This window comes from Lissotriton helveticus, chromosome 3_1 (genome assembly GCF_964261635.1).
Source record: "Lissotriton helveticus chromosome 3_1, aLisHel1.1, whole genome shotgun sequence".
Lineage (NCBI taxonomy): Eukaryota > Metazoa > Chordata > Amphibia > Caudata > Salamandridae > Lissotriton > Lissotriton helveticus.
The window spans coordinates 72,793,899-72,821,130 of NC_136061.1; the positions used below are offsets into that span (position 1 = coordinate 72,793,899).

Here is a 27,232-nt window from a genome sequence, read left to right on the forward strand (position 1 = left end):
ACTTTTTTTATATCAAACTTTTTTTATATCAAACTTTTTTTTTTATATCAAACTTTTTTTATATCAAACTTTTTTTTATATCAAAATTTTTTTTAGATCAAACTTTTTTATATCAAACTTTTTTTATATCAAACTTTTTTTTATATCGAACTTTTTTTATATCAAACTTTTTTTATATCAAACTTTTTTTATATCAAACTTTTTTATATCAAACTTTTTTATATCAAACTTTTTTATAACAAACTTTTTTATATCAAACTTTTTTTTTATATCAAACTTTTTTTATATCAAACTTTTTTATATCAATTTTTTTATATCAAATGTTTTTTTTATATCATTTTTTTATATCAAACTTTTTTTATATCAACATTTTTTTTATATCAAAAAATTGTTTTTATATCAAATTTTTTTTATCAAACTTTTTTTTATATCAAATGTTTTTTTCCGCGTTTTTTTTTTTAAGGGGGGCGTGGCCAAGGGGCGTGGCCACCTGTCACATCCAATTAGCGAAAATACATGGTGATGAGTAGTGTACAACCTATACTACTGTTGTGTCATTCTTTGGTTGAGCGCCTGCCTGGGAAGTAAGAAAGAAGGAAAGAAAGAAAGAAAGATATATATGGCTGGCTTGGTTTTGAAAAGAACAGGCACCGACTCCGTGGATGAAAATCAAAGGTATTTATTCACCAATATAGACGATCAGACGCGTTTCGGCGGACAAGTCCGCCTTGTTCACTACATCTATATATATATAGAGAGAGAGAGAGAGAGAAAGAGAGGGGGAGATAGAGAGAGAGAGAGAGGTTTTTTTTCGTTAGAAGAGGCTGTGCCTGATCACACATTGGAAAACATGTCTAGAAGGTCAGTCATCATTTCATATCAGCCCATAACTAGGGTGAAACCGGTCCTAGGCTGGTTGTGTTCTGGTACAGGGAGGCCTGGCTTGGCAGTTCAGGCTGAACTTTTCCTATTACCGAGGAGAAATGCACCTCAGTAATAACTACCAGTACCTCGAAGACAGCCGGAACCTTTCAAGCACAGCTCATGACGGCGAAGGGACAGAGACGGCTTTGAACATTGGACCTGCATGCCCTATCTTCACAAACCTGCCACCCCTGACCAAACCATGCACTCCCAGGCCCCACTGTCTGCTTGTCCTTATCACTGCCAACCCAGGACTGGCAAACAAACGGGCTGTTTGTTAATACAAGTAAACGTTATCAGTTTAAACATGTTTGCGATGCTAAGTAAGAAATACTGTTGTCGCGTAATAGTTGGTGTTTGTATCTGTTGTAAAGTGCTGTTGTTAAAATATTAGGATTGACGGGGTAATTTTGGGAAATATATGATTCGTTTGAGAAAACAATATTGGCGAGTTCTTCAAAATGATAAGGTTTCTATAAAAAGAATCTTAGTTTTGTTCGTTTATGAAAAGTGGTTTTAAGCAATACAAATACTTTTGAAATAAAATACGTTTCAGTAGTATTAGGTTTGATTAAACGAGAACATCTAACATGAATGTAAATCTCCGAAAGTCCAAAATATGCAAAATTGTGGTGAAAGAAAGTTTTCTGGGCATTCCATAGTCCTTGGCGTAACATGTATATTGTTATTTACAGTTGAAGAATTATACACGTCGGGGCCTCCTTACCAAAGAGTAGTGTATTCACACCAGGTCTAGTGCTTTCTTTAAAGAAAATAAATGTTTATTTACATCAGTTAAAACTGGATGATACAGCATGAACTGTTATATATACACCAACCACCATCAAATGCCACTTTTATTCTTGTGAGAGCACGTTGCCTAATACCCTAATTAGGCTAGTAGTAAGGCGAGTGAGGCGGTCAAAGTGACCAAGAGAACACAGCGACTCTCCTCTCCTCTACCTTCTGGAGCCTCGTGAAGAAATTCATTTTTGTCAGCAAGGAGACTTCGAATTCCACTTTTATTGCAGCGCTTTGCATTTCTTCAAAACAAGATCAGCTGTGTTTTCTGCTCGCGAGAGAGGGCTAGAAATCCCCTTGCTGTGTCTGCATCAGGGCCCCTAGCATGAGCCATCTGTTTAACAATGGAGCAGTGAGAGGTGACTGGCCGCTAGAGGGCACTGTTTACCTTGGGGATACCGCCATTCACCGTACTCCCCCGACACCCTGCGTCCAACCCGTGGATACAACCATGCAACTCGTTCCAAAGAGGCCCCACCGACCTTAACAATGAGGCCTCAGTGGCCCACATTTACAATGCACATTTAGGAGCTACATTTGAACCTCCTAGGACTGACATATATGGAGGGCGCAGGTGTGAGTGAGGCAAAGTGATATAATAAAGTTCAAACATTGGGTAAACAATTCCTATTGAAAGCAGAAGACGTTCAAATTTAACATACATTTTCAACCACAGAAAGACTCGCCAGGAGATATACATCCCTCATTTAAGAGGCCGGTGGGGACGCAGGGGCACATTTACAATAACTGGTGCATCCCTGCATATGAACAGGGATGTGCCAGTTATTTTGCATCACGGCAGACACCTCTTGCACCACTATGGATGCGCCACATTGTAAATGCGGCCCACCATGGGGCAAGAATAGACAGATGCGTGATGCATTGCTGGAGTTGCGTTGCAAGTGCGACGCAGCTCCAGCAAGGCTCAGGGTGCCCCTATGCCTAACATGCTGCGTCAATCCTTACGCCTGCTTCAAGCAGCCACAGTGTTTTGACGCAGCATGGCCGTAAAAGTGACTGAGTGAAATATACTTAGCCACATTTAGGAGGCGTTTCTGTGCCGGAAAGGCCCCCTCCCGCGCCGGAACGCCCACAAATGGCGCAGGGCTTTTCAACATGACGCATCTCCCTAGATGCGTCACGTTGTAAATACCCCACAGCATGGCGCTGGCTTTGCCCCGCCGCTGCGTCACAAAAGTAACGCAACGGTGGCCTAAATGTGGCATACGGGGCTTATAAATCTGCCCCGCAGTTCTTAGGCAGGCTGAACTTTCTTAATTCTTGTATCTGTGTTTCCTTCCCTATCCCTTCTTTCTGTGTCCACTTCTACTCTGTTTTCATCCGCCACCTCTTTTTCATGCTTCGAACTGATGCTCAGCAGGACAGGAGTGTCTAAACCTTGGGCTGGTTCTGGGTCTTGATGTCTGTTGATCAGATCAGAGGACTTATTACCAAATAAACTCAGGTTCATGATATTGAGGCTCCGCGATCACGTGCCCAGCTCTCCGCCCCCTGGCGCTCTCCTTATAGGAGACCTCATTCCATGATGCAGCGCCTTACAGAGGAGCTTTAAGACATGGGCAAAGTAGGCGCTGGCCCAGGGCCCCAGCCTTTCAGGGTTCCCTGAAGACATTGCTGTCCTGTGGCCTCGAATGATTCTTAAACACAGATGGGGCTTACTTACCAGCCACCTGCGCCCCCAGTGTGTCACTTTTAATATGGAAAAAATGATTAAATACAATTTCCCTTTAATGGATTGTTTTTACTGGTTATGTGTGGAAATGTACTAGAATTTTGCCGAAAAATTTTGCGTTTCTTTTTCAACACCATGTAAGACCCATAAATAAGTTTCTTTCGGATTAAAACAGGATCTCACATTTGAGCAATGTGAGGGGGAGTCACAGAGATTATTAGCAATAATATTAGTGAGCTGCTGCTGCATTACACTTTTTAAAACACATGGAACAATCCCTAAATATTAGATGGAATCACATTTAGAATGTGCACTAGTGTGTATGTGCCTGTGTACTGTGACCTGGCCAGAGAGGGCATGAAAGAGCTGTGAACGGATCATAAATATAAAGTTGTTCTGAACAGGGGACCTCAAAATACGTTTTCCCAGGGGCCCAAAATCCTCAAGATGTCCCCGGTGTTGTATATAATTCTTTGTCCTCTCATTAATGTTAAACCCAAATGTTGTTTGTCACTCATCATGAAGTTGCTCTCTGACAATATGGCTCCTTCATAATCTCACTCTATAAATTCCTCCGCAAAGAACGCAACCCCTCCGTAACTTATGGCTAGTAACATTATGTGCTCAGACTCCCATTCAAACATTCACTCTTTTGCCTATTATTTTCTTCACTAACTGACCTTTACATTTTCTCATTTGCTCGAATTTTCATTCTTTTCTTTACTTTTTTGTGCAAGAGTTCTGGCAAGGAGCTAATTTTTAGTATCTCTAGATCAGCTTTGAGAAGGTATCAGAACAGGTGTGTGCATTGCTTTGAGGGTCGACTTCGCCACATGTCCTGTTCTTGTGAATTAACTTTTAGTTTTCCATTACCAAAAGATGGTGTTGCACAGAAATAAAGTCTATATGCATAAAAGCAGGGTGGGCGGAACGTTTCAATCTGCCCACCAAATTAGCGTAATTTGGAGACTCCGCATTATAGAGTTTCGTCCAAATTCTGCCAATCGCTGCGTGGCAGAATTTTTGTACCGTTAGGTTTCAGAAATGCGAGCTGGTGAGCACGAGTGAGATGTTATGTCCCGTAGAATGATTTTCTAAAGCGGTCACAGTCAGGGGACTGCTTCTCAAGTAGATTTGCTGCTGCTCGAGTAGATTTTGTACTCGAGTGGCAGCAAAAACAGCTCGAATAGCCGCGCGCTCTTGCGCACCACATGATGCCGTTCGCTTCTGATTTTTCAGCACTGCTCGTGTTACTAGTGCTAAATTGCAGCGCAAGGTACATATTTTCTGCCCGTTGGCGGAACTCTGTGGAATCTTGCTAAGTTTTTAAGTAACTGCGGAATTCTGCAGAGTGTAACTCCACAAGTTCCACTGTCCCCTAAATAACACAGATGCTCACATATGCAAGTATGTGTGTCGGACTGCATGCTTAAAGTCTTTCCGGAATGCTCATAGACTGTTTCAATATATTGTACTGAATGTCAGAGTTTGCTGATAGGAGAGCTTACACATCCTGAGACTTTGGGTTTGATATTTGCCTTAAAACTAATTCACAATCTACACTTTGAAACAAGGAGACAACATTTTAGTGTCTATGCTTCTTTGCGTCTTGAGTAGTCTCTGCAGAGATAACCATTAGCCATGGAATGGGGGCTCTAATCTCAGGCCTTTCACTAACATGGTACTTCCTGCTTGCAGTTGTGCCAATGGACTCCTTATGTAACAAATCCAGTCCCTGTTCTGTGAATGGAATCGTGCCCTAGTGGTTTAGGAAAGCAGCTCCAACCAGTGGCAGTCAGGGACGAGTGCATCTGTAAAGAAATGGGGTATACAGTGTAAAGGTTTTTTTTTTACATTCTTTTTATTGTTTATAAAAATAAAGAGAGAAAACAATAACAGTACAGATTTTGCAGTTATTGCCAACCTGGCTTTAAATTGTTCAGTTATGCGGAACACAAGGGTTAACTTCCAGATATAACACTTCTCTTGGCTGAAGTTCATAAGCCTGTTAAGAGTCAGCCTCATCTGGGGAGAGCTGGGACGGCAGCTTGGGCGGGGTAGATAGATTCCCCCTGTACTCATTCCACTTCCCCCATATTTGCATCCACTTCTTCGGGCACCTTCTTGATACATATACCGTTTTCTCCCTGAACATGCACCAGTCCATATCATTTTTCCATTCCGCCATTGTCGGGACCGTGTGTACCCCCCACTTTCTAGCAATGTTTCTCTTCGCGATCATCAGGCCTAATGTCACCCATGTTCTTTCTTTACTCCTCAAATCTGTTGGTTCCCATATTTTTAAAGAGCATCGTTTAACCTCAGGTCTAATTCTCTCCACCATTACCTTCTGGCCACACAATCTGAGCGTAAAGGGTTTTAATCATCTGTGGCCTGTGTGGAGAACACATTTTGCATATAGACACGATTCTGATACCCTTTTCCATTCAATCACGGGGTTGTCTCTTTGATGATACCCTAGGCAACATTTGGAAGGCAGTTCATTCCCATGCAGTGTAGTATTGAGTGAGTGAGTGATTATACACTTATCTAGCCTGCACACAACATATTAAATCATCTATTAGAAGAAGAGAATAAAGAATCCACATTTGTTAAGCGTGAACAATCACCCGCAAGGGTCTCTAGGCGCTGGGGGCCGTCCGGTAGATTAAGCAAGCTATTGTCTAGAGTCACATGGTGCTGGGCTAACCTGCCGCTGGTGCCGGGGATCGAACCGTGATCCCCAGATTCCGGAGTCAGCTGCTCTGGCCGTGGCGCCACACCTCTTGCTCCTCTTGTGTCATCGTCATGCAGTAACTCAAATATTATTATTTGGACACGTGAGATCTGATCCTTTTCCACTCAATCAAAGTGTCCATGACGTGGGAGATCACTTGTAGGGTGAAGAAGAGATTCAGGGACAAATGTTTCAACATTGGATTTTGCGAGTCTATAATAGCACATTTTACTGATTCACTATTATAGACTTGCAAAATGCAATGTACGTAGGTTTCGCAAAAAAAAAGTGTGAGTCCTACATATTCCTTAATAGCGAATCGCAGTCAACCCAAAGGATTCTTACTGATGGTGAGGCTTCTTTGAAGCGATCACCCAGCATCGAAGGTCATATTAGGACCAAGGTCAGACTGTGAGAAAAGGGCATCGACCTAGTCCATTGTTGACACTGGAAACATCTGGGCCTTTGGGTTTGGGCCATTTGGGGTGCATACCATGGGGTCTTGAGAATCCATTTGAGATATGGGAATGTTGACCTAACTAATAAGCAGAGATGGGCAAACTTGATAGCCCCAACGTGGGTGTGCGCTGCACACTCATGCACCCCTCTGTGAGAGAAAATAACAAAGCGAGGAACCCAAAAAATATATGTTCACGTCTTACATAATATGTTCTTTATTAAACATTTTTGACAGCAGTTTCCAAAATTATGTTTTTAGATCAAAGAGGAAGCTAGCTCATTCCAGTGACACATTAACATATTAATGCCAATTCTGGCCGCCAAGATGCATATCATAGCTATTTAGCAATTGAGAGCAATAGAATATGATATATACATCCTTTCATGTTGACATTGACTTATCAATGTAGTGAGCTAGCTTCCAATTTTATATAATATATGTTTGTTGAAACAGATAATGTTATACATTCCTCAAAAATGTTTAATGAAGCACATATGTGAAAAGTGAACTAATATTTTTGGTGCCTTATTTAGTTGTTTTGCCTTGTAGAAACGTGTTTATTTATGACTTTCAGTGTTCTTGGATACCTTGTGTGGTTGGCGGCATTCAGAGATTCGGTCATGACATTCACTCACAGGGCAGTTTTAGGAAAACAGAGACATGCTGACGACTCCAGTTCTAGGGCAAACTGGCATAGACAGGCTCCTGACTTTGTCGCCAATCACCGGGGGTCGCAAATAACAACCTACCTAACATTTATTAGATGGGTCATAATGGGATCCCCAACGTCTGCAGATTTTACTATGAGAACACATTGTACCAAAGTTGCCTTGCAAAATTGTAGACAGGTCGCAAAATATCAGAGCTTAATTTGCAACCACTTCTTGAGAGCAGTATTTAGTACATCGGGCCCTATAAACAGTGCCAGATGTGGAGAATGAATGTATGATGAAATTCCACATGCGTTTTTCACGCATGCCTTATGAACTCTGCATTTGAATGAATGCGTCGTTAGCATGCATTTGTGCTGCATGCAAATCATTTTAACGACTTGCCTTAGGGGCGGCGCTGGATATTGGAATAGTTTAATTTACTATTTGAACTCCAGTCTGAGCAACAGTAGGGAAGGTGATGGACTTTAATTCCAACACCAACCACCATTGCGCCCCCTTATAGCAAGTCGTTGTAATGACTTGCATGCAGAACAATAGCGTGCCAAAGATTCATTCGTTCGTTTGCCGGCATTGTGAACACGTAGTGTGATTCCGGCTTCGTCCTAAAGGACGTTTCCCATGGAGAATGGCAGAAGAGGCAGGGTGGGCCACCATTGCGCCCCCCTAAAGCAAGTCGTTGTAATGACTTGCGTGCAGAACAATTGCATGCCAAAAATTCATTTGTTCGTTTGCCGGCGTTGTGAAGGCATAGTGTGATTCCGGCTTCGTCCTAAAGGACGTTTCCCATGGAGAATGGCAGAAGAGGCAGGGTGGACTATAGCAGGCTGTGTCTCAGCATACAGGGGCTGTTGATAGTCCAGTCCAGAGTTTGTCTCACATTTTGGCGGGAGAAGTACCAGAGCAGTATGCGAACACTGCATCCAGCTTTACTTTATTTCTGTGCATTGAGGCACGGTGATCACCAGAGTCCCAAGGCAGTGCGGACTCCGGAAGTGAATGTCTGTAAGATCACGGACATCAGTTTGCATCTCAAGTCACCCTGATGCTCATCCAAACTTATGTGGGAGAAGCTTGTACAGTAGTAACGTTTTTCATGCTGTAGTGATCTCAGCCCTTCCACCTGGAGGAACACTTCATTAACAGTGACATTCACACAAGTGCCCAGAAGTGAACTTGCAATTCTCATGCCTCTTCTGGGTGATGGAAAATGCAACCTCCTTGAAGCGAGAGGAGAAGGAGACATAGGAGAGAGACCAGGAGATTAGAAAAGACAGGTTATCCTATGACAGCCTGTAACGGGGAACAGCGTTTACTACGCAACTTTTACAACGCTGTGCCTTTACGACGCAACTTTTACAACGCAAGTCGTTACAACGCTCCAGGATAGGGAATAGTTTAATTTACTATCCAACTCCTTCCCTAATATCCACAGGGACTGGAGTTGGAATAGTAAATTAAACTATTCACTATCCAGCGCCCCCCAATGCAAGTCGTTATAACGACTTGCATTGTAAAAGTTGCGTCGTAAAGGCATGCGTTGTTAATGCATGCGTAGTAACGACATACATCCCCTGTAACACAACCTACATAGCTTTAAAGTAATCCACAATTGATTCTGATTGGAGGTTCCTTCAGTTTAGTGTTTTAATGTAAGTTACGTTTTGTACTCAGGAGCCACATCCGACACATATTTCAGTCACTCATATATCACCAAAGAGCTTTCTCAAGGAAGATTTTTTTAAAGTGCTGCCAGAAAGTGTAGTGAGTAAAGCAATGCAGCTGGTCGCTGTGCAGTCCAAGGCGCTCGCCGTCTCTGCGCTCGACCTAGTATGTGGATTGGGTCTTGTCCAGCAGAGTCCATCCCTGTGTCAGAAGGTTGACTTTGTTGGTCCACCTGCCAGAGTTGTACTGCAGCCACATATAAAACATTCACTTACAAAGAAGCCAAGTGGGAATCTTTGACCTGGTCAATGGCAACCCCAAATATCTGACATTGCTCCAGCCTGTTTGTCCAGTGTGAGAGAGCTCATTCCTAGCCGAGCACCCAAATTCCAGTCTTCCAAGCTTTGTTTCGTAGAGAAGTGTGGCTCAATGGTTAGAGCGGCAGACCCTGATGCAGAAGTCTGCCTGGGACCAGGGTTCAATTCCCGCCTCAGGCGGGTCTCGGGCTCAATTTCCTCGGACCTGATAATTCTCGCCTCGGTGCCTATTCTAATCATGAGTCCCACTCTGCACCTCTGGGCAATAGCTTGCTTAATCTCTACAACGGCCCCAACAACGCTGAGGATGCCTGACTTCACCTTGGGGGTGCCCAGGAGTGGGCTCCTCACAGGGAAAGGCCAGGAAGGGTTCCTCGGTGGTATTCGTACAAGCGCCGAGATGCCTACGGGTAGTCGTGCGCTATTTCATTTCATAAAAACAAATCTACAACCTAGTACAAAATACCGAGAAGAAAGTAATCCATGTGATTGGAATGACGTCACTTAAAGGCCACACCGCTCACTCTACCCCTGAATTCTGGAAAAGTAAAATGTGCATTTTTAGATTTGATTTTGCATCATATAGTTCTAGTCCAAAGTATTTCACGTGGATGTTGGCCAGCATTCAAATGCCAAAGTGTCTTCTGCTCAGCCTAGCCTCTCTGAAATCCAGCATCCTCCTTTAATTAGGGTAAGAGAAGTGGGTGTTTTCCAGTCCTTTTGGTCACTGATCCCCACCCTGTCCCCATGGAAACAAACACAGGACTGTGAATCATTGATTCATGCGAGCCTGGGATGAAACCGCACAATAAACAGACCCACAGAGTGGAATAACAGCCCAGAAGGAGCCTCGTGTTTGCTAAACCCCGCACGTCAAGGGATAAACTTTGCAAGCGAGGCATTTTTGGGGCAGTCCCAAAACATTTTTTTCGATGCTAAAAACAACATTTTATAAACTTAGAGCAACAAAGTGAGTTGAAATAATTGTTTAATGTCATAATAATGGATTATCTTTAAACCACTAGTAAACAGGCACTAGTTGAGGGGAAGAATTCTGCAAGAGGGAGTGTGCTGCCCCTGTTCAAACTGGAGACATGCAGCTAGATTCATCATAGTCCCGTTTTGCGAGTCTGTAATAGCGATTCATAAGGAATCGCTATTAAGGACTTGCAAAACGGGATTCATGTAGGAATTGCAAATAATATTGCGATTCCTACATCTTCCTTATTTGCGATTAGCAAATTGCTAATCGCAAATAAGGAATAACTCCCCATTCATTCCTATGGGCCGGCCTACAGGCCCATAGGAATGAATGGGGAGCTATTCCTTATTTGCGATTAGCAATTTGCTAATCGCAAATAAGGATGCGATTTCAAGGGTGCCAGGGGTGTCCAAAGGACACCCTGTAGCACCCCTGAAATGAAAATGTACACAGGTGTTGCGCACACACATGTCCAAAGGACATGTGTGTGTGTAACATGCAACTGAGAAAAATGCACTAAAGTGCTTTTGTCTATTTTTTCGCTATTTACCACGAAGTCAGACTTCGTGGTAAATAGCGGCCAAATATTGCGAATTCGCAATTTAAAATTGGTTAATGAATTGCATTTAAGGAATCTCAAATAGAGATTCCTTAAATGCAATTCCTCGCACAATTGCGAATTCTATAATAGCGATTATTGCATTTGGGATGATGAATCCCAAATGCAATAATTGCGCTAGCAAAGGGCCAGATTCTCAGAATCTGGCCCTTTGCAAGCCGATTTTCGTTTCATGAATCTGGCCGATGTTTCTGTATCTGGAGGCTGGAATGGGATGCATCGATTTCATCCCATATGGATGGAGACAAAAAGGAAACAGTGCAGTGATAGACTAGTACTTCATGTGATTCATTTTGGCATTTGCAGAGCAGCAAAGTTGAACGAGTGTTACTACTGGTACTATCTGTTTCAAAGCCATTTTTGGTTATACTGACTTTCTCCTCATTGCTGTATCTTTAGCAAAGTCTAGGGGTGCAGTCATATATACTTTGTCCTCCCTTTTACTTCTCTAAGAAACAGTAATCAACTAGGGCCCTGATGGAACTGCACCAAAGTCATTGCCACTTCAGAGGAGGAGGAGTTAATAACAGAGGGACATTCCATGGAGGGCTATTTGCAGGTGGGAACTATTTAACATGTGTCAACTACACACCTCTACTTTATGAAGAACTCAGTCACCTTCAGGTCAAGTCGGCTCTATACATTAAATAATAAATAAATGCATGCATACAAAAATAAAACAGAAAACATCTTATTTTATTATTTTTGTTATGAATCCTAGGAGATGGGGCTCATAAGCATATTGTAATATATTTAAGAAAAGGAACAATGTGATATTGGAAAGAGCTAATGTCAATTCTAAAAACAACAACAAAAACAGCACAACAGGTAATACATTTGCCACTGGATAAGTGTTCCTAGACATTGAGGTTTCATGGTCACCAGGGAGGGATGGCTCAAATATGACCTGCCCATGAGGTGTATAGCTAGAGGACGGGGGGAGGGGTGGGGGTAGTGGACATGTATCTTCCCACTTTATAAAGTCCAAGAGACGTTTGGTGGCTTTGACCAGTTTCTAAAACACACTGAAATGCATAAAACAGACTGGATTCTAAAGAGACCCCCAAAATACAGCAATGCCAAGCAAGAGGAAGGCTGCAGCAGGATGGCAGGGAAACAGGAGCTTTATCTGTAATCACAAATGGCAAAATCAGTAGCCTGGGATATTTGAGTGGCTTGTAGATGGTTCCAATGTCTGAGAATGAAGACAAAACCTCACCTTACCCTCTCCCCTATTTACTAACCAAACAGAGAGGAGTTGGCCTAATGGCTAGGGCGGTCGTCCTGGAATCTGGGGAACTGGGTTCCAGTCTCGGCAACGGTGCTGAACATCCTGTGATTCTGGGCAAATCACTTAATCTCCCAATGCCTAAGAAAAAAATGAATGTATAACACAACTGGTGCTATGTAAAGCGCTCTGATACTTTCAGTTCAAGTTCGCGCTATATAAAACTCCATAAAATAAAAAAATTACAATTAAAAAACACACTTCTTTTCTGCTTGTCACTAAATAGTGACTTTTTACATTTTATTTTAGAGGCTTTTGTAAAGCTCTACTAACCACCCAATGGTGGCATCAGAGCACTTTGTAATAAAAACAAAAAAAAAGCAAATGAGAGGGAAGTGGCAAGTTGCAGTAAAGTACATTGTCAACACCAGAGGTGGAGAACTTGTTGACCAACAGCAAAGAGGACCGTACCTGCAAGAGAAGTGCGCTGCCATTGCTAATGTGATGATATGGCGACAAAGCTTTGAAAGAGTAGGAGCGGTGAGAGCTGGAGTGATGGGTGGAAGACAGGCTTAGGCATCTGAATGACAAACTGACAATCCTCCCTGTAAAAGAATCCTTCACCTCACTCAACTCAGCTGTGCCCAAGGAACCTGTCCTCCCTTCCATAGAGTGACCCAGGCCTTGCTTCTCTGATTATCCTTATCATACTAGGATCCTTTTAAAGCACTTGGATAATTTCATTTGGTGTGGAGCACTAAGATGCACTGATCACATGTGGGTGAATGATGCATCATGCTGAGGTGCCAAGTGGTGGAGTTGTGGCCACGATGCTTTCTGTAATGAAAATTTGACTGCAAGGTTTAAGGGAAAAAGATTCTATAAATGGGAATGTATTTCTCTCACCCTGATCCAAGATTTGTTTCTTTAAATTTATGGTGGTAATTTATTATCAGACGAGAAAAAGTGTTATAAATTTCTTTGATTTTTGTTCCTCAATCAGGAACTCATGTCAACAACTCTCTGTATATTGTATGATCAATTCCTTATCTCACATCTGTAAACCATTCCTCTGTGATCATCTTGGTGGCGTTAAGTTTTTTGCAAAAGATCAGAAGCCGGGCTATCTAAATGCCATACTTATAGATGGTGGTGTAAGGGTTGTTTTTGTGAAGGAATGTATCCTTTCTTCCACAATAGGAACCTGATTTCAGCACAGGCACTCGTGCACCATGGTGCAAGGGTGTCTGCGTTGGCGCTAGGCAGCCATTTTTGCGGCAGATCAGTGTAAGAGGACAGGAATGCACCGTATCTCTTTGACGCAGGACAGCACAGCAAGAAGCCTTGTGGGACTGCCCTGCACCAAGATGCAAATGAGTCCCTTTGTGGTTTTTTTGTTGATAGATTGAACAGAGCAGAATTGATAAGACAGATACTTCCTCATAGGAATATCCCAGTTTGTGGTTTCACTGTTGCAGGCAGTAAGCCAGGGAACCCCGCCGCTGTTCATCCAGTGGGATTCCCTGACATGGCATTATGGGCTGAGTCAACCCTGGAGGATTCTAACACCCGCTTTGAGTTACTAGAATGCAGAATAGCTGCATCTCTGATCCAGCAAATGTCGATTGCCAATATTCCCTCTTTGGCCCCTTTCCATCTGCAGTGCAGGATGGGTGCGTGATCTCTGCCTTGTGTGAGTTCATTGACAAGTTGGCTCAACAAATGCAATTTGCCACAATTGCTCACTTGATATACTTTTATTCAGATTATGTACGCTTGCTATAACAGGTTGCCCTGTGTTTGGCAGCTGTTGGAGGTCAGTATCTGACGGTAGGACAGGCTCCCTGGCTGTTTACGAATTATGGGCCACCTTTGAAGATGATTGGGCTACATGCCAGGTATAAGCGCTTCTGCGTAGTGTGGTGCAGCCAACCGGTGACAGGTTTGTAGTCTTTGAAGCAGAGTGATGCATGCTGCATAACTATTCCACAGCATCAGCCTTCTGGTACTGCTGCTCCACCTGGGAGATTTAGAACAGAATTTAAATGCATTTTGAAGATGATACATGTGGAAAAGTATGTGTGGACAAGTGCTGCTACAATATGCTTTTCAATCCTTGATGGCACCGGTCACAAATTAACAATTTAGATATGAGCAGAATCTCAGCAGTAGTGAAAATTAAATAGTGAAGAAGGCGTGAACTGCACAGCAGAGTTGCACCATCCATAGCGGAGGAGGTCTTCCCTGGTCGTGTTGTGCTGGTGTCAGTGGATAGAGCGAATGATGTGTTCACAATGCGAAATGTCTAAATGTTAACTGTCATATGTGTTTGTCTAAAAAAAACAATAAAAATATTTTGAAGAGTCAAAAAAAAAAAAACCTTTCTAACTCATGGTTCTTGGTTTTAACCTTGTCTCTCTTCTCCTTTCAGGTTGTTTCGGTCTGCGCGCCTCCGGTCAGCTCCGAGCTGGTAAGATCACTTCTCTTTACCTTTCTCCTGAAAGTGTCAATTCTGGTGAGATGAACTTGAGAAGATAGCGATGAGGGCTGATGGCACTGTATAATGCTACATATTAAATCAGAAAACTAAATATTATTCAATCCAGCTCCAAAAGCGTTTTTACTTTTTTTTCTATTTATATAAAACAACATTCTCAAGTACTAAGTTTTACTGTGCTCTACACAGAGATTAACAAAGGAGAATGATTTTCATCAGAGTTAAAAACAAGGAAAAACTCTACAGGAACTGGGAAATTAATAGTGTGTCTGTTTGATTCCTAACCTGTAAGACTGTCTAAACGTAAAAGGGAATTACGTAAACCTTTGTCAGTGTGCTATCATCATAACACGAAAGACCTCCTCCACACTGCGCTTTCAGAGCACATCTTCCTCTCCTATAAATGCCCTGGTCTTGTTTGACATTATAAATAGTTCTGTCAGAGCACTTCTATCCTGACTGGAAAGGTTCAAAGATTTCTTCAGAAATGTGTCTATTTCCCATAACAAACTAAATACAATGATGCCTACGGTATTGTTATAAAGATTAATTCTAGGAAGACCAATACTCCAAATTATCTGTCTTCTGTCTTTTACTTACTTATACAATAAATCTCTAATTTCAATTCTATTCATCTGGTAGCTATCTAAACAAATTTTCAAAAATAACACAAACAAGAAAAGTTGGTTAATATAACTTTTTTTAGTAAACCAATACTTTTTTCACAAAAACTTTTTGATTATTCAACTTTTTTTCTTTTTGAACTCATTTATATACATTTGCCTTTCTTGTTATACACATTTATATACATTTGTCATCATAACCATAATCAAAAAAACGAAACTGTGTCCAATACCCTTTTCTGATGGTTCAACAAAAGCCCAATATTTTTTAAGCAAGGAAATTCATGGTATCATATTATAGAACCTTAATTCCTTTGTCTCAATCACCCCCCATATAATAGCGGAGCCTCTGAAGCTGAAAATGACTTATGCTTCTTTCTTTGAGGCTCTCCCCAAGTATTTCAAGTATTAATTCCACGTTATAGGGTGTCCGATGTAAAGACAGTCAACGCGTTTCGGCCTATCACCACTTCAGGCCTCTTCAGGACTTTGGGCAAAAATAACACATCTACCTACAAAGTAAATAATAATATTAACATATATACATATATATAAGACTAGTCAGGTCATGATTAAAAGAACCCAAGGATGCAGACCCATAGAATTAACGAGGTAACCAATACCTAGAGGTGTACTGGCAACATTATTTAATTTAATAACACCACCTAATGTGCAAAGTGATTCACTCTATAATTAGACGACCAATAAACACACAAAACAAACTTCCTTAAAAATGTGTGACTAAACCTTTATCCCTCAAATGCTATACAACCAGTGCCAAAACGAAATCTGAATACCTGCACAAGATTGCAGTCAGCCTTGTTGTGATTAAATTGTACAAAAGTATGCACAAATCCACAGATTAGCGCTGCCAATACCGAGGACACAATCCTCTGTCCAATATTCTGAAAAGAAAATGAATCAAGGTGTAATGACATAAAAGAAACACGTTTATTCCATCTAATATAACTCGATAGGGCGGGACCATACACCCCATAGTATCTTTCTTGTTTATGGTGTGACTCATAAACGTCCAGGCGACAGTCCAGAACATCCACAATGCTCGAGTTCTCAAATCGGTATACTTTGGAGCCCGCTGTGACCAATTTCAGCGTGGAAAAAAACATATGAATCGACTCAATCGTTCCGGCTCACTTCTAACGCTGAACCTCTACCACGCCATGATTGTTAATGAACAGAGAGGGCGGACAACTCAGCCTTAACTCTGTATGGAAGAGGAAATCAAAAACTGACTAAATTTCTATACTATACTCGTCCAACATGGAAGCCAAATAACGTGCTGAAACTAAATAACACCTACACAAAGACCACTAATGAATAAATAACACCATTAGAGCGGTCTAATTATTGTATAACGTAATTATTTAAAAAAGGAAATAAAAAGGAAGTAATAATCATGAATCATAATAAAAAACAATAAATAGGTGACAAACCATCTATATCTACCTCAGCTGCCATCCAAAACGGAAACAAAGTTAATTATCACCTTATATCCCAGTGTGTTGCCATTAACCTCGTACAGGCTATGAAAATTTCATTGTACATTTCCACTATATATTCAAAGTAGGGAAATCAATTACACACGCACAATATCACAGAATACAGGTACTAACAAGTACACATTCAGCTGAGTAATGACCAGATCACATCTCTGTCATTAAGCCCTGATTTTGATGTTTCATATTTTTCAATCAATCTGGCATCGAGATGGTTGAGTTTTATCTCTGTTTCTCCCTTATTCAGGTTAGTCACACAACACAATACAGACCAATGAATATCTTTTATAGAATGATTCTGCAAGAGGAAGTGGCTAACCAAAGGTGCCCCTGTCGTTTGACATTTAATTCTCGATTTATGTTGCAGAATACAGGTTTTAACTGTCTGAGTAGTTTGTCCAATATAACATTTTTCACATGGACACTTCATACAGTAAATAAGATTTTTAGAATTACAGTTGGAGAAAGTTTTTTGTATGTGTGTTCTACCGTTGACATCAATTTCTTTAGAGTCCCTCGTCAGGTCACATGCCTTACAATTATGGCATTTAAAATGACCTATAACTGGGGGTAACCCAAGGAGATCTCTTGTATCTCTTGGCATTACTTTACCACTGATAGTATTAGCTCTTACTAATTGGCTGCGAATATTCTGACCTTTCTTAAACGCAAACAATGGTTTCGGTATTGCCAAATCATCCAACAATTTCCAGTTTCTTTGAATTACTTTCTTAACCTTATTCGCCCGAGGGTCAAAGGTTAACACACATGTTAGAGGAGTATTGATTTTATCCTTATCTTTGGGTACCAACAGTGTTTCTCTTGGGGTGTACCAAGCTCTTTTTAGAGCTATTTTAACTAATTGTTTTGGGTAGCCCCGCTTCACAAGCTTTTCTTTCAGATTATTAGCATGGAAAAAGTATTGTTGTTTATTACTACAATTCCTCCTGATACGGAGGAATTGCCCGTATGGCAGGTTTTCTTTAAGTGTACGGGGGTGGTTGCTGGTAAAGTGTAACAAGGTATTACGATCTGTAGGCTTGGTATACAGACTTACACACAATTGACCCTCATCATGTTCGATATAGACGTCCCAAAAATTTATTTTGTTGGAATCACTAGACAGCGTAAAGTTAAATTCTCGTGTTCTACCATTTAACCAACTATGGAACTCTGTAAGTTGAACAACATCACCGTTCCAGATCATAAAAATGTCATCAATATAGCGACACCAAAACTCCACTTTATGTTTATATGGGTTGGGGTCGCTATATATCCATTTAAGTTCAAACTGTGCCATAACCAGATTGGCAATTTCCGGTGAAAAGCTGCAACCCATGGCTACCACAGAAATTTGAAGGTACAATTTTTCTTTAAAGTTGAAAAAATTGTTTTTAAGACAAAGTTGGACCAAATTAACAATAAATTTGGTGGGAACTTGATGTGGGCGGTCTCTCAATTCAAGGACAAACACCAGAACACTCAATGCATCATCTTGAGGTATGTTGGTATAAAGTGATTCGATATCGAAGGTGGAGAGAAGTTGTTTACCAGGGTCAAATTTTAACCCTTCCACCTTCGATATCAAATCCATAGTGTCACGGATGTAGGCAGGTATCCCTTTAACTAATGGAAGTAAAAATACATCCACATATTGGGCAAGTGGTTCCAAAAGAGAACCACATGCTGCCACAATGGGTCTCCCCGGTGGGTTAGTAAGTGATTTATGTACTTTTGGGAGTACATAAATATTTGGGATTTTATTTTGGTCACTGTTAAGGAACTCAAATTCCTGTTTCCACAACCAGCCTGCATCAAGGCCCTCCTGCGTAATCGTTCGAATTTGTTCTTTCAGGCGGGGGGTCGGATTAGTATCAAGTGGTCTGTAAAATTGTCGATTAGACAATTGATTGGTGATTTCTTGTTCGTATCTAGCAGTGTCCCACAGAACTATCCCCCCACCCTTATCTGCTGGTTTAACAGTAATGGCAGGGTTATTGGACAGATTTTTGAGCGCTAGCATTTCTGATTTGCTACAGTTGGCATTGTATTTTCCATAACAAGCACATTTCTTTAGTAGGCAAATCTGGAATTCTTAAGATATTTTCACCTGAATGTAATTTGCAGTGTGAGTGCTGAGTCACTCACAAGAAAATGGTACGTAAGGTGTGCACCACATACTTCACATCCTTGCAAAACACTTGTGAGTTACTAGGGGTAACCAAGAATCACGGGCAATAAATACACTTGGGAGTAGGTGTACTACTAGCAGGTGTTCTGCATAAGAACTAGTGAAACTTTACTTGTATTAAAGTATGCACATCCCTAATTCTGGCTTAAAACAATGCTCTGAAATACTAGAACACTATGCACAGGTGTAGCAGAATTCTTCCCTCCACACCAATAATAAAAACCTTCAGATATTAGGATTTTATATTCTTCTTTATTATGGCCTAAAATGGCAAACATATTTCACAAAACGTAATCATTGGATATTGATCCTGAACTCAGACAATGTTCTAAGCACTAGGGCAGCCAGTGGCGACTAAAGGATTGTTGAGTCCCTAGTCACAACATATTTTAGGGCCCCCATTTACAGCAACTTTGAATTTTAATATAATTTTTTTTCCAAATCATCTCCGCATGATGGAAAACAATATTGAATTACACCTTAAACTTTCAGTAACTGGGTTACACAAAAACAGCAAAATATGCCTGGGCGCCAGAAATCCAGAAGATGATACTGGCTAGAGAGAAAGTCAGGTGTAGAAGGAGGCAGAGTTATGGTGAGTGGGTGAAATAGAGGAACAGGGGTGGGACAGAGAGAAAATCACTTTCCAAGAGGGAGGCAATGTAGCTGAGTAAGTAAGGAAGTGAGTGTTAATATACTAAAAAGTGATGGGTTGAGTGCACTCAGAGCTGAAACCATTCCCGACTGTGCAAACTTCGCACACTGGCTGGTGATGGTCAGAAAGGACCTTCGCAGGCGAGGAGACAGTTTAGACTCAGAGCCCATCCCATCCTTTTTGGTGTAAAGGCACCCAAGAAAAGCAACCGGGTACCCACAGCCAATGTAACAAGGAGCAGAGAACGGATGGCGACGTCTGTCAGCATTTTGGGCTCTTGGCTTAGAAGCTGGACTGCGGCACCAGCACAGCTAAAGGGCCAGTAACGAGCTAAAGATGAGGGTGAAGGTGGCTCATTTTAAAAGCATCTCAAGGGGTATTTTGTGGATATCCCGATAACATGGTTTGCTGTCTGTGTCTTTGCTGTTCTTCGTCCATGCTGCTAAGGCTCGCATCACGAGTTGAGGTATTTCACCTGAACTGATAACTCTGGGGGAAATGCTGCATCTTGTATTCCACTGGTGTCCAGGCCTGGAATGATCAGGTCCACAAATTCCAGACCCAGTAGTTCCAGGTCTGGAACCCCAGAGCCTATGAGAGGCTTCAGGGGGGAATGACCTGTGGCCAGCAGGATTACTCACCCCCTCCCGCCACTGGAGGCAGAAGACAGTCCTCTGTCTGGACAGCCCAATAAATGTTCTTCACCCCTTCCCAGCCCTTCCCACCGGGCACTTTTCTCCTACTCAGGGCAGGCAGAAAATGACAGCGCTTCCCCCTGGAATCTAGGATAAACGACCAGGTTTCTCTGGGACCATGTGGTTATTCTCCACTTTAGAGGGGGGAAAACCTGTAATTGGTGGAATTTTTGCGGGGAGTATTGGCTGGAATTGTAAATGAAGGCCTAAAATGTAAAAAAAAAATGCAGTAGAAAACTTTAGCAGCATCTTACAAAAACTGACTGGACCTTTTTACCTCAATAGTAAATATGCTTCTATTATTGTCCTTTGACTAATGTAAGTTTCAGTCATGTCTGTTGGAGGCGAGGACACTTGCCAGTTGCAGTTTTCGGACGGATCTCTGGAACGAGCCCACAACCCCATGAGCTGTCTTGTTAATTATCTACATTTTGAGCTGTTTCTTACTGGTAGCTATGGGCACCGCAGAGAATGATCCACCATCACACACTGCTTTGAGACTGGGGTGTGGGCCATATTGTAAAATCCCTATTATCCCTGGCCCAGACACAGCTCCACCCTGGGTGCTGTCAGTTGTGTGTTTCAGAGGGTGTGGTAAACACAGCCAATGTCATTTCCCCAGTGATATTTCTTTTCCCAAAAATCCATGTTCTCTTGTTTTGTTCAATTACATCGTTGTGATTTCTTGTTGATGACCGCGTCTCCAGTGGGCCACCTCCCTGTGCAGCTGTGCAGGTCATGGCCCAGAGATGACCGCGTGTTCATAGATCTCACCGGGATTGGATGACGATCCAGTGGAGAGAAAGATTCAATTATATCCCGATTGGTCCAGGTTGACGGACCGCTAGCTCAGTTGGCTTGTGGCAGAATGACCTAATAGCCCGGTTCATAGACCGAGCAGGGGAGAGCAACAGGAAACCACAAATTTGATTTGGAAAGCAAATCTAGAATTTTAGGTGAACATCTCCTCCTAATTGTAATTTTCCTTATAAAATAAATGGACAGCACATTTCATGTGGGAAATCAAAATGACGGATTTAAGCCCTGGTATATCTGTTTAACTTCTCACAGGTGTTTTAATCAAGAAAGATATGCTTTGCATTGAGTCTTTACAAGTGTAATTTTTTTAAATGAGTTCATATTTATTTTGCTTGCTATGATGAGCACGAAGAGTAATAGTTGTCGTCCCCACATTGTTTTCCTGGGGTGAGATTTATGCAGAAAAAATTGGGTTCCGACAAATATTTCCCACATAAATAATTTTTTTAAGTACTTTTTCCTTATAAATATGTATTTCGTATCTTTGTAAGACAAATCCTACGTTTCAGTTGCTTTTGATCCATTAGTTGTTGCTACCTTTGGTAGTTTGAAAAAAAGAAATCTCACTTATGGCGCCAAAACGCCAATTCCACCAATTGTTCACAATCCTAACTTACTTTTGTTTTATGTGCCCACATACTCTCTGCAGTGCCCTGTTCTCTGTGAATCTACTGCAGCGCCCACCTCTAGTATGGGCATGGAGGTGGGACATCACATTCTCTCACTTCTAGATCCCTTAAGGCCATTGAGAACTCACTTCTGTGCTTTGCATGTTTGGATATTTCCAACACTAGTGGGTTTCAACTGAACAACTGGCACTAAATATCCTATTGTTGGGACATTTTTCCTATTGACCCTTTTCCAATCTTCAAGAGTCTCTCAAGGGCACATTGCTGGTGACCACCAACCACTTGATTCCAACTGATGAAGTTCCACAGTTTAGGGCCTTGAATTCCAAAGGTCCTGTCTCCATGTTTTCTTTCTTTAACTTTCATTGGCTGATCATATGTGAAGGGGCTCACCATAGGTTTCTGGATGATGTCTAACTCGGAGTTAGTTTGTGCACATTTCATGGGCCTTTCCTCCACTACGATTAGTGCGTATTTACTAGGATTTCACATTTAATTTTTGAAGATAAACCAAAAGAGGCATTTCAGTGTTGGGTTTCTCTGGTCAATTTTTAGTAGGTTTAGACACATTTTGTCAGCCTTGTTCTGCATTCGCTGTAGTGCAGGCTGGTCAGGTTTTCTAACCTACCAGATCTAACCTGAAGCACAATATAGGCCGCTTTGCTTACCACAGTGATATTTTCTGCACAGCTGTAGCCACACAGTTAGAGTCTGCCAGAAAGAAAGGATTTCTAGTTTCAGAAGGGTCATTTGGTGCAAGACCATAGCTGTGTGCATGGAAAAAGCACTCGTGCCAAGTTGGGGAAGTTCATCTACAAACTCTCAGGATTGCCATGGGCGTGGGTGGCTCTGGGTGTTCAACTGCAGCTTGGCAGCTCTGCACTGACAAGTCTCTGTCACCAGCTGCCCCATCTCTTAGAGCCTAGGACTACAAACAACAAGGAACTGCTGTGTCTGCCAAGCATCAGCTGTTTACCCACTATCCAGGGCACCTGGAGCTGTTTGACCAAATCAGTGTCTTGTACTTTCCTTCAAGAAAAGGACCCTCTGTGGATAGTTTAGTGGTGTTAAAAAGCATACATTTTGCAAATGTGGCAAACTATTTTTTTTTTTTTTGCAGAAGACTTTCCTGGCTAAAATTAAGGTTTTAGGGCTTTTTCTACAAATTATTTTGTCGAATCCTAATCTACTAGATTTTGGTGAAATTGATCATGGTTTTCTTACCAAATAAAACTTCACAAATTCAACAAAAGCTACATTCTCAAATTTACCACATTCCAAGAGAGTTTGGCACACCCCTTCCGCCATGCTCTACCAGTACGTAAATTTAGGAGACTTTACAGCATATTTGCAACCGCACCGATGAGATGTAACTGTAGAAAAGATTAGAGTTGGATTTTATTTTCATAGGAATGTAATGCTTTAAAAAGAACAAATTAGAGTCACATGGGATTGCATCAGAGGTGGTTGAAGAGTGGGTATGTGAGAGATGGAGAAAACAAACATGAGGAAGTATTTAAAGTGAGTAAGACATATGAAAACATAGGATTTAGTGTTCTTCGTGTGAAATACCTGAAATTCTGCAGAATAAAGAAAAAACAAGCAACAGAACTATGCAAATGAAAACTTTGTCGATCTCCATAGGCCAAGAGGATGGCATGAATCTCAATTTTATAAGATCTATTAAGAAAGAGTTTTACTTTTTGTTTTTTTACCACATTATTGAAGGACGAACAGTGGACTATAGAAACTAAAGCTGTCCTAAATGGTGTTGCCACATTTTTTCATTGATTTCTTTAGGGAAATTTGCTTTTTCTTTACCTGCTTTACACACACTGGAACAGAGAGACCAGAGAGAGTCACAAAAAGATATATATATCTCGAATATATATATTGAATTTACCAGCCTCTTTGCCCCGGGTGGGTCTGGAAGAAAGTAAAAGACATGAAATACAGGGCAGGCTACTTCCTAGGAAGATCTCATCCCTTGGAGTTCCAATATCGTCAACCACTTCTTCGCTCACTGTGTGGTCTTGGGCTAAATAATAGAGGCACGTCGACACACACACACACACACACACATCTAACTCGACCAATGGTGCCGACCATGAAACCTCTGCTTCCAGGGTGAAAGACAACAGGCAGCGAAGGGAACATCAGAATCTTTCCGAGTGCAGGGGTGCATGAATTTTAGCAGCTCCTCCGGGTTTCCAGACCCACAAAAAACTGAACTTGTACCCATTGGAATCTGGTGGTAAAGTGTGGGCGTTTCCTGGTGACTACATGGTGGGGGCATGCTCTACAACTACTAGCCATGGGAGCCATAGCACTGATATTAGGATCTTCAGTCATCTGTTGACCACCTTTGGACCTGAGCGAGTGGTGTCCTGCTGTTAGATCACCTGCGGACCAACAAAGTTAGGAAAACATATGGAATTATCAAGACATCTGCTTGACACTCCATGGCACTAAAAAGAGGAGCTTTACTTTAATCTAGTGGAAATTGCCTCTAAGACTAGAAGAGGAGATATGCCAGTCCCTCAAGCAGATGAGTCAGCAATGATGCTAGTAAGGAATTTCTGCTGTGCCCCTTTAGCTCCTTACATAGGGACGCCAATGAAGTAACCAGCGCTGTCTCAACTGCGGTCAAAGAAGCTGAAAGGAGCCTGGAAAATCATTCTCATAGTGGTTTGAGAGTGGGGTAGAAATTGGATGGGGCATGAGAGCTACTTCCAAAACTAGAGGGCCACACCGGGGACTGGAGAAGAAGCCAAAGGGAGCAACTATGTTTAATTCCAAAGCTGTGGACGGCTTAGTGACACATGAAGAGAAATTGAAAATCTGGACAATTTGTGCAAATGTGCATCAAACAGAGCCTCGGGTATCCCAGCTGAGGTCCAAGGTGAGGTGCTTATTGCAGGGCTTGCTGAAGTTCTGGATTAACTTTTGAGCAGGCAGCAGGACCTGTCTTTGGACATGACGGTGAAGGTCTTGGGTAGTCCAAACCGAACCCTGGAGGCCACAGCTCTAATGATTGTTAGATCAGTAGAGCTACAAAGACAGATTTGGATGGCTGTTATTCAGAAAGAGTCGGTGAAATGGGTAGAGACTGGCTTATGATGTTTGTTGATTTAAATCCCTAAACGATAATCAGAAATGGAGCATTAATGACCCTGAAGCTAGAATTCAACAAGAGAGGGATAGAAGATTGAGCGGGCTGTTTGACTGGAAATTGATTACCTTTGGGTGAGGTACCTCTTGTCCCAGACATATTCAGGAATTTCTTAGAACGCCCAGAGCATTTTATGGACTCACTTGGTAAGAGAGGGATGGGGGATTAGTTGAGAAATGCTCTCTGAAGAATTGAGTGACACAGTTGATCCTGAATGATTTAGGCTGTTGGGCATCTTCTCTGGGGTCTTGGGGGGGCTAATATGGTAATGATGCAGTTAGGGTTTTGTTCTTAAGTGCCTCTGCTTACCCTTCCCTCACAATGAGTTTGTTTGGATGGAATTTTGTACTGATATCTGCGTGGGGTTTGGGTTTGATATTCAGAGATTTGTCTTGTTGTATTAATATAGTTAGAGGTGCTATGCCTGATGCGTGTGAATTAATGGAAAATGAAATTTGAGAAACCATAATTTGGAGTTGAGGAATAGGTGCTGTAAGGGGTAGTGAGTGATTTTATGGTTCAGGCATGGTGGATTGTTTGGGGTAATAAGGGATTTTAGGCTTCAGGGATGAGTGTAGTTTAAGTGTGGAGAACAGTTTTAGGGGGCAGGGACTGATCGTGTTTAGGTGTTGTGAGTTGTCATTGATGGATGATTTTTATAGGTGGTGATTGGTCGGCAAATTAAAAGCATCCACAGTAATTGTTTGACAGTGTAAAAGATATAAATATGAAATAATGTCCCCTGAACTAAAGCGCTGAAAGAAATATCTCCGACAAAACTGTTTCTGAATCTAAAACCCGCAACTATTTCATTTATAATTAAAAATACGCTTTCAAAGGCCAATTTTGACAAAAAGACATTCTATAAATTGGTTTCTATGAAATGATAAATGCCATTAATTTAGAAAATTTCCATTAAACAGTTTAAATGAAATGGTTTCTCAGTAATGGTATTCCATGAAATTGTTTTTCTATGAAAGCATACTCAACTGCTATGTCACCGTATACAGATGTGGTTTCCAATAAAATGATTTAAACCATAAAAAGACACAGTGTTCATTATCATGCCGTAGGCGACGGGGTCGTTTTGTGAGAGGGTGGCAGTGTAATGCACAACACTATACCCGGGTATTTTGTGCACAATTTTCTCCTGTGCAGAAAAAGTCTTGTAGAATTTGAAACTGCATACACGCCTTGTCTGCATGTGTTGCTCTAACAGCGTTCAGTGCATAACTTTAGAAAACTTATGGCAAGCACATTGAGCAGGTATTTTACAAGTCTTTTGTTTGTGAGGCAATGTGTTTCAAATAATATACATGCACATGTCCGCCCAAGCACATTTCACATAATAGGCAAAATGTAAATAAAACTATATGCATGTCGTGCAAAAAAGTATTGTGTCACGTACTATAACACACATTCTTCATAGTAAATAGAATAATTGTAGATCAAGGTGCTTGGGAGATCTCTCGACTCCCTCCTTAAACTCCTCTTTCTCTTCTCATGAAGTGCACCAGCAAAGTTTCTTCTTGTTTCTACCCTCTCACTCTTCATCCCAACTTAATCCACGAATTTGAACTGATTCTTAAATGCTGTTGTCCATTCTTAGATCAGAAATCCTTCCTGTCCTGCACATCTATGTGTACCACTCCCCCAGTTCTGATTCACATAACTCACCCATTTATCAGTCTTTTTAGTGAGGTTTTTACCCCCATTTTGAAACTTTTTCCTAACTTCATATTGATCCTCATATTCTGGAAAGCATCATCCACCACCGGCATCCGTCTCCAGGTACTTCCACTCCTGCTTCTTACACCTCCCTCCTGAAAGTGTCAACAGACTTGTGTTACAACATTACTATACCATTGTTTTCATTACTGAGAGACATACAACTTATGTGCTTCTCTCCAGTGCTAAATTTGTAAAAAAAAAAAAAAAAAACTACTAACTCTAGAACCCTACAAGTGTGACAACTCTGACTATTCCGGACCCCAAATCTATAAGAATGGCTTTGGCAGTAGGTATTAGTCATTTTTTAATGTATATTGCATGAAGAAACAACTGTTGTTGTGATTAGCTCTATATTTGACAAACAGCACCACCATGTGCCACCCTGTAAGTGCCTGGGCCGAGCACAGAAACCACTGGCTCAAATTAAGCACTGCTTCTCATACCGACTCATAATATTCTTTGATTACGGCACCTAGAGCCATGATATGGACACAGCACTCTGTCTCAGTTAGGTCGCGGTGAATACTTCTGTGTGAGCCGGGGACAGTCTGAGACAATGTGCCTCATCACAGCAAGTTTATTGCACCCACTGCAGTCACAAACACT

At 41.5% G+C, this 27,232-nt stretch overlaps 1 protein-coding gene across 2 annotated transcripts in view; it reads left to right on the forward strand.

The window, feature by feature from the left end:
• The window catches only part of TNS1 (tensin 1), a 1,078,078-nt gene that overhangs the window by 530,239 nt on the left and 520,607 nt on the right, over positions 1–27,232 (forward strand). For both annotated transcript variants that reach the window (XM_078679262.1, XM_078679263.1), the window contains one exon: positions 14,529–14,567. In XM_078679262.1, coding sequence (XP_078535388.1) covers positions 14,529–14,567 — 39 coding nt within the window. The remainder of the gene's footprint in view (positions 1–14,528; positions 14,568–27,232) is intronic.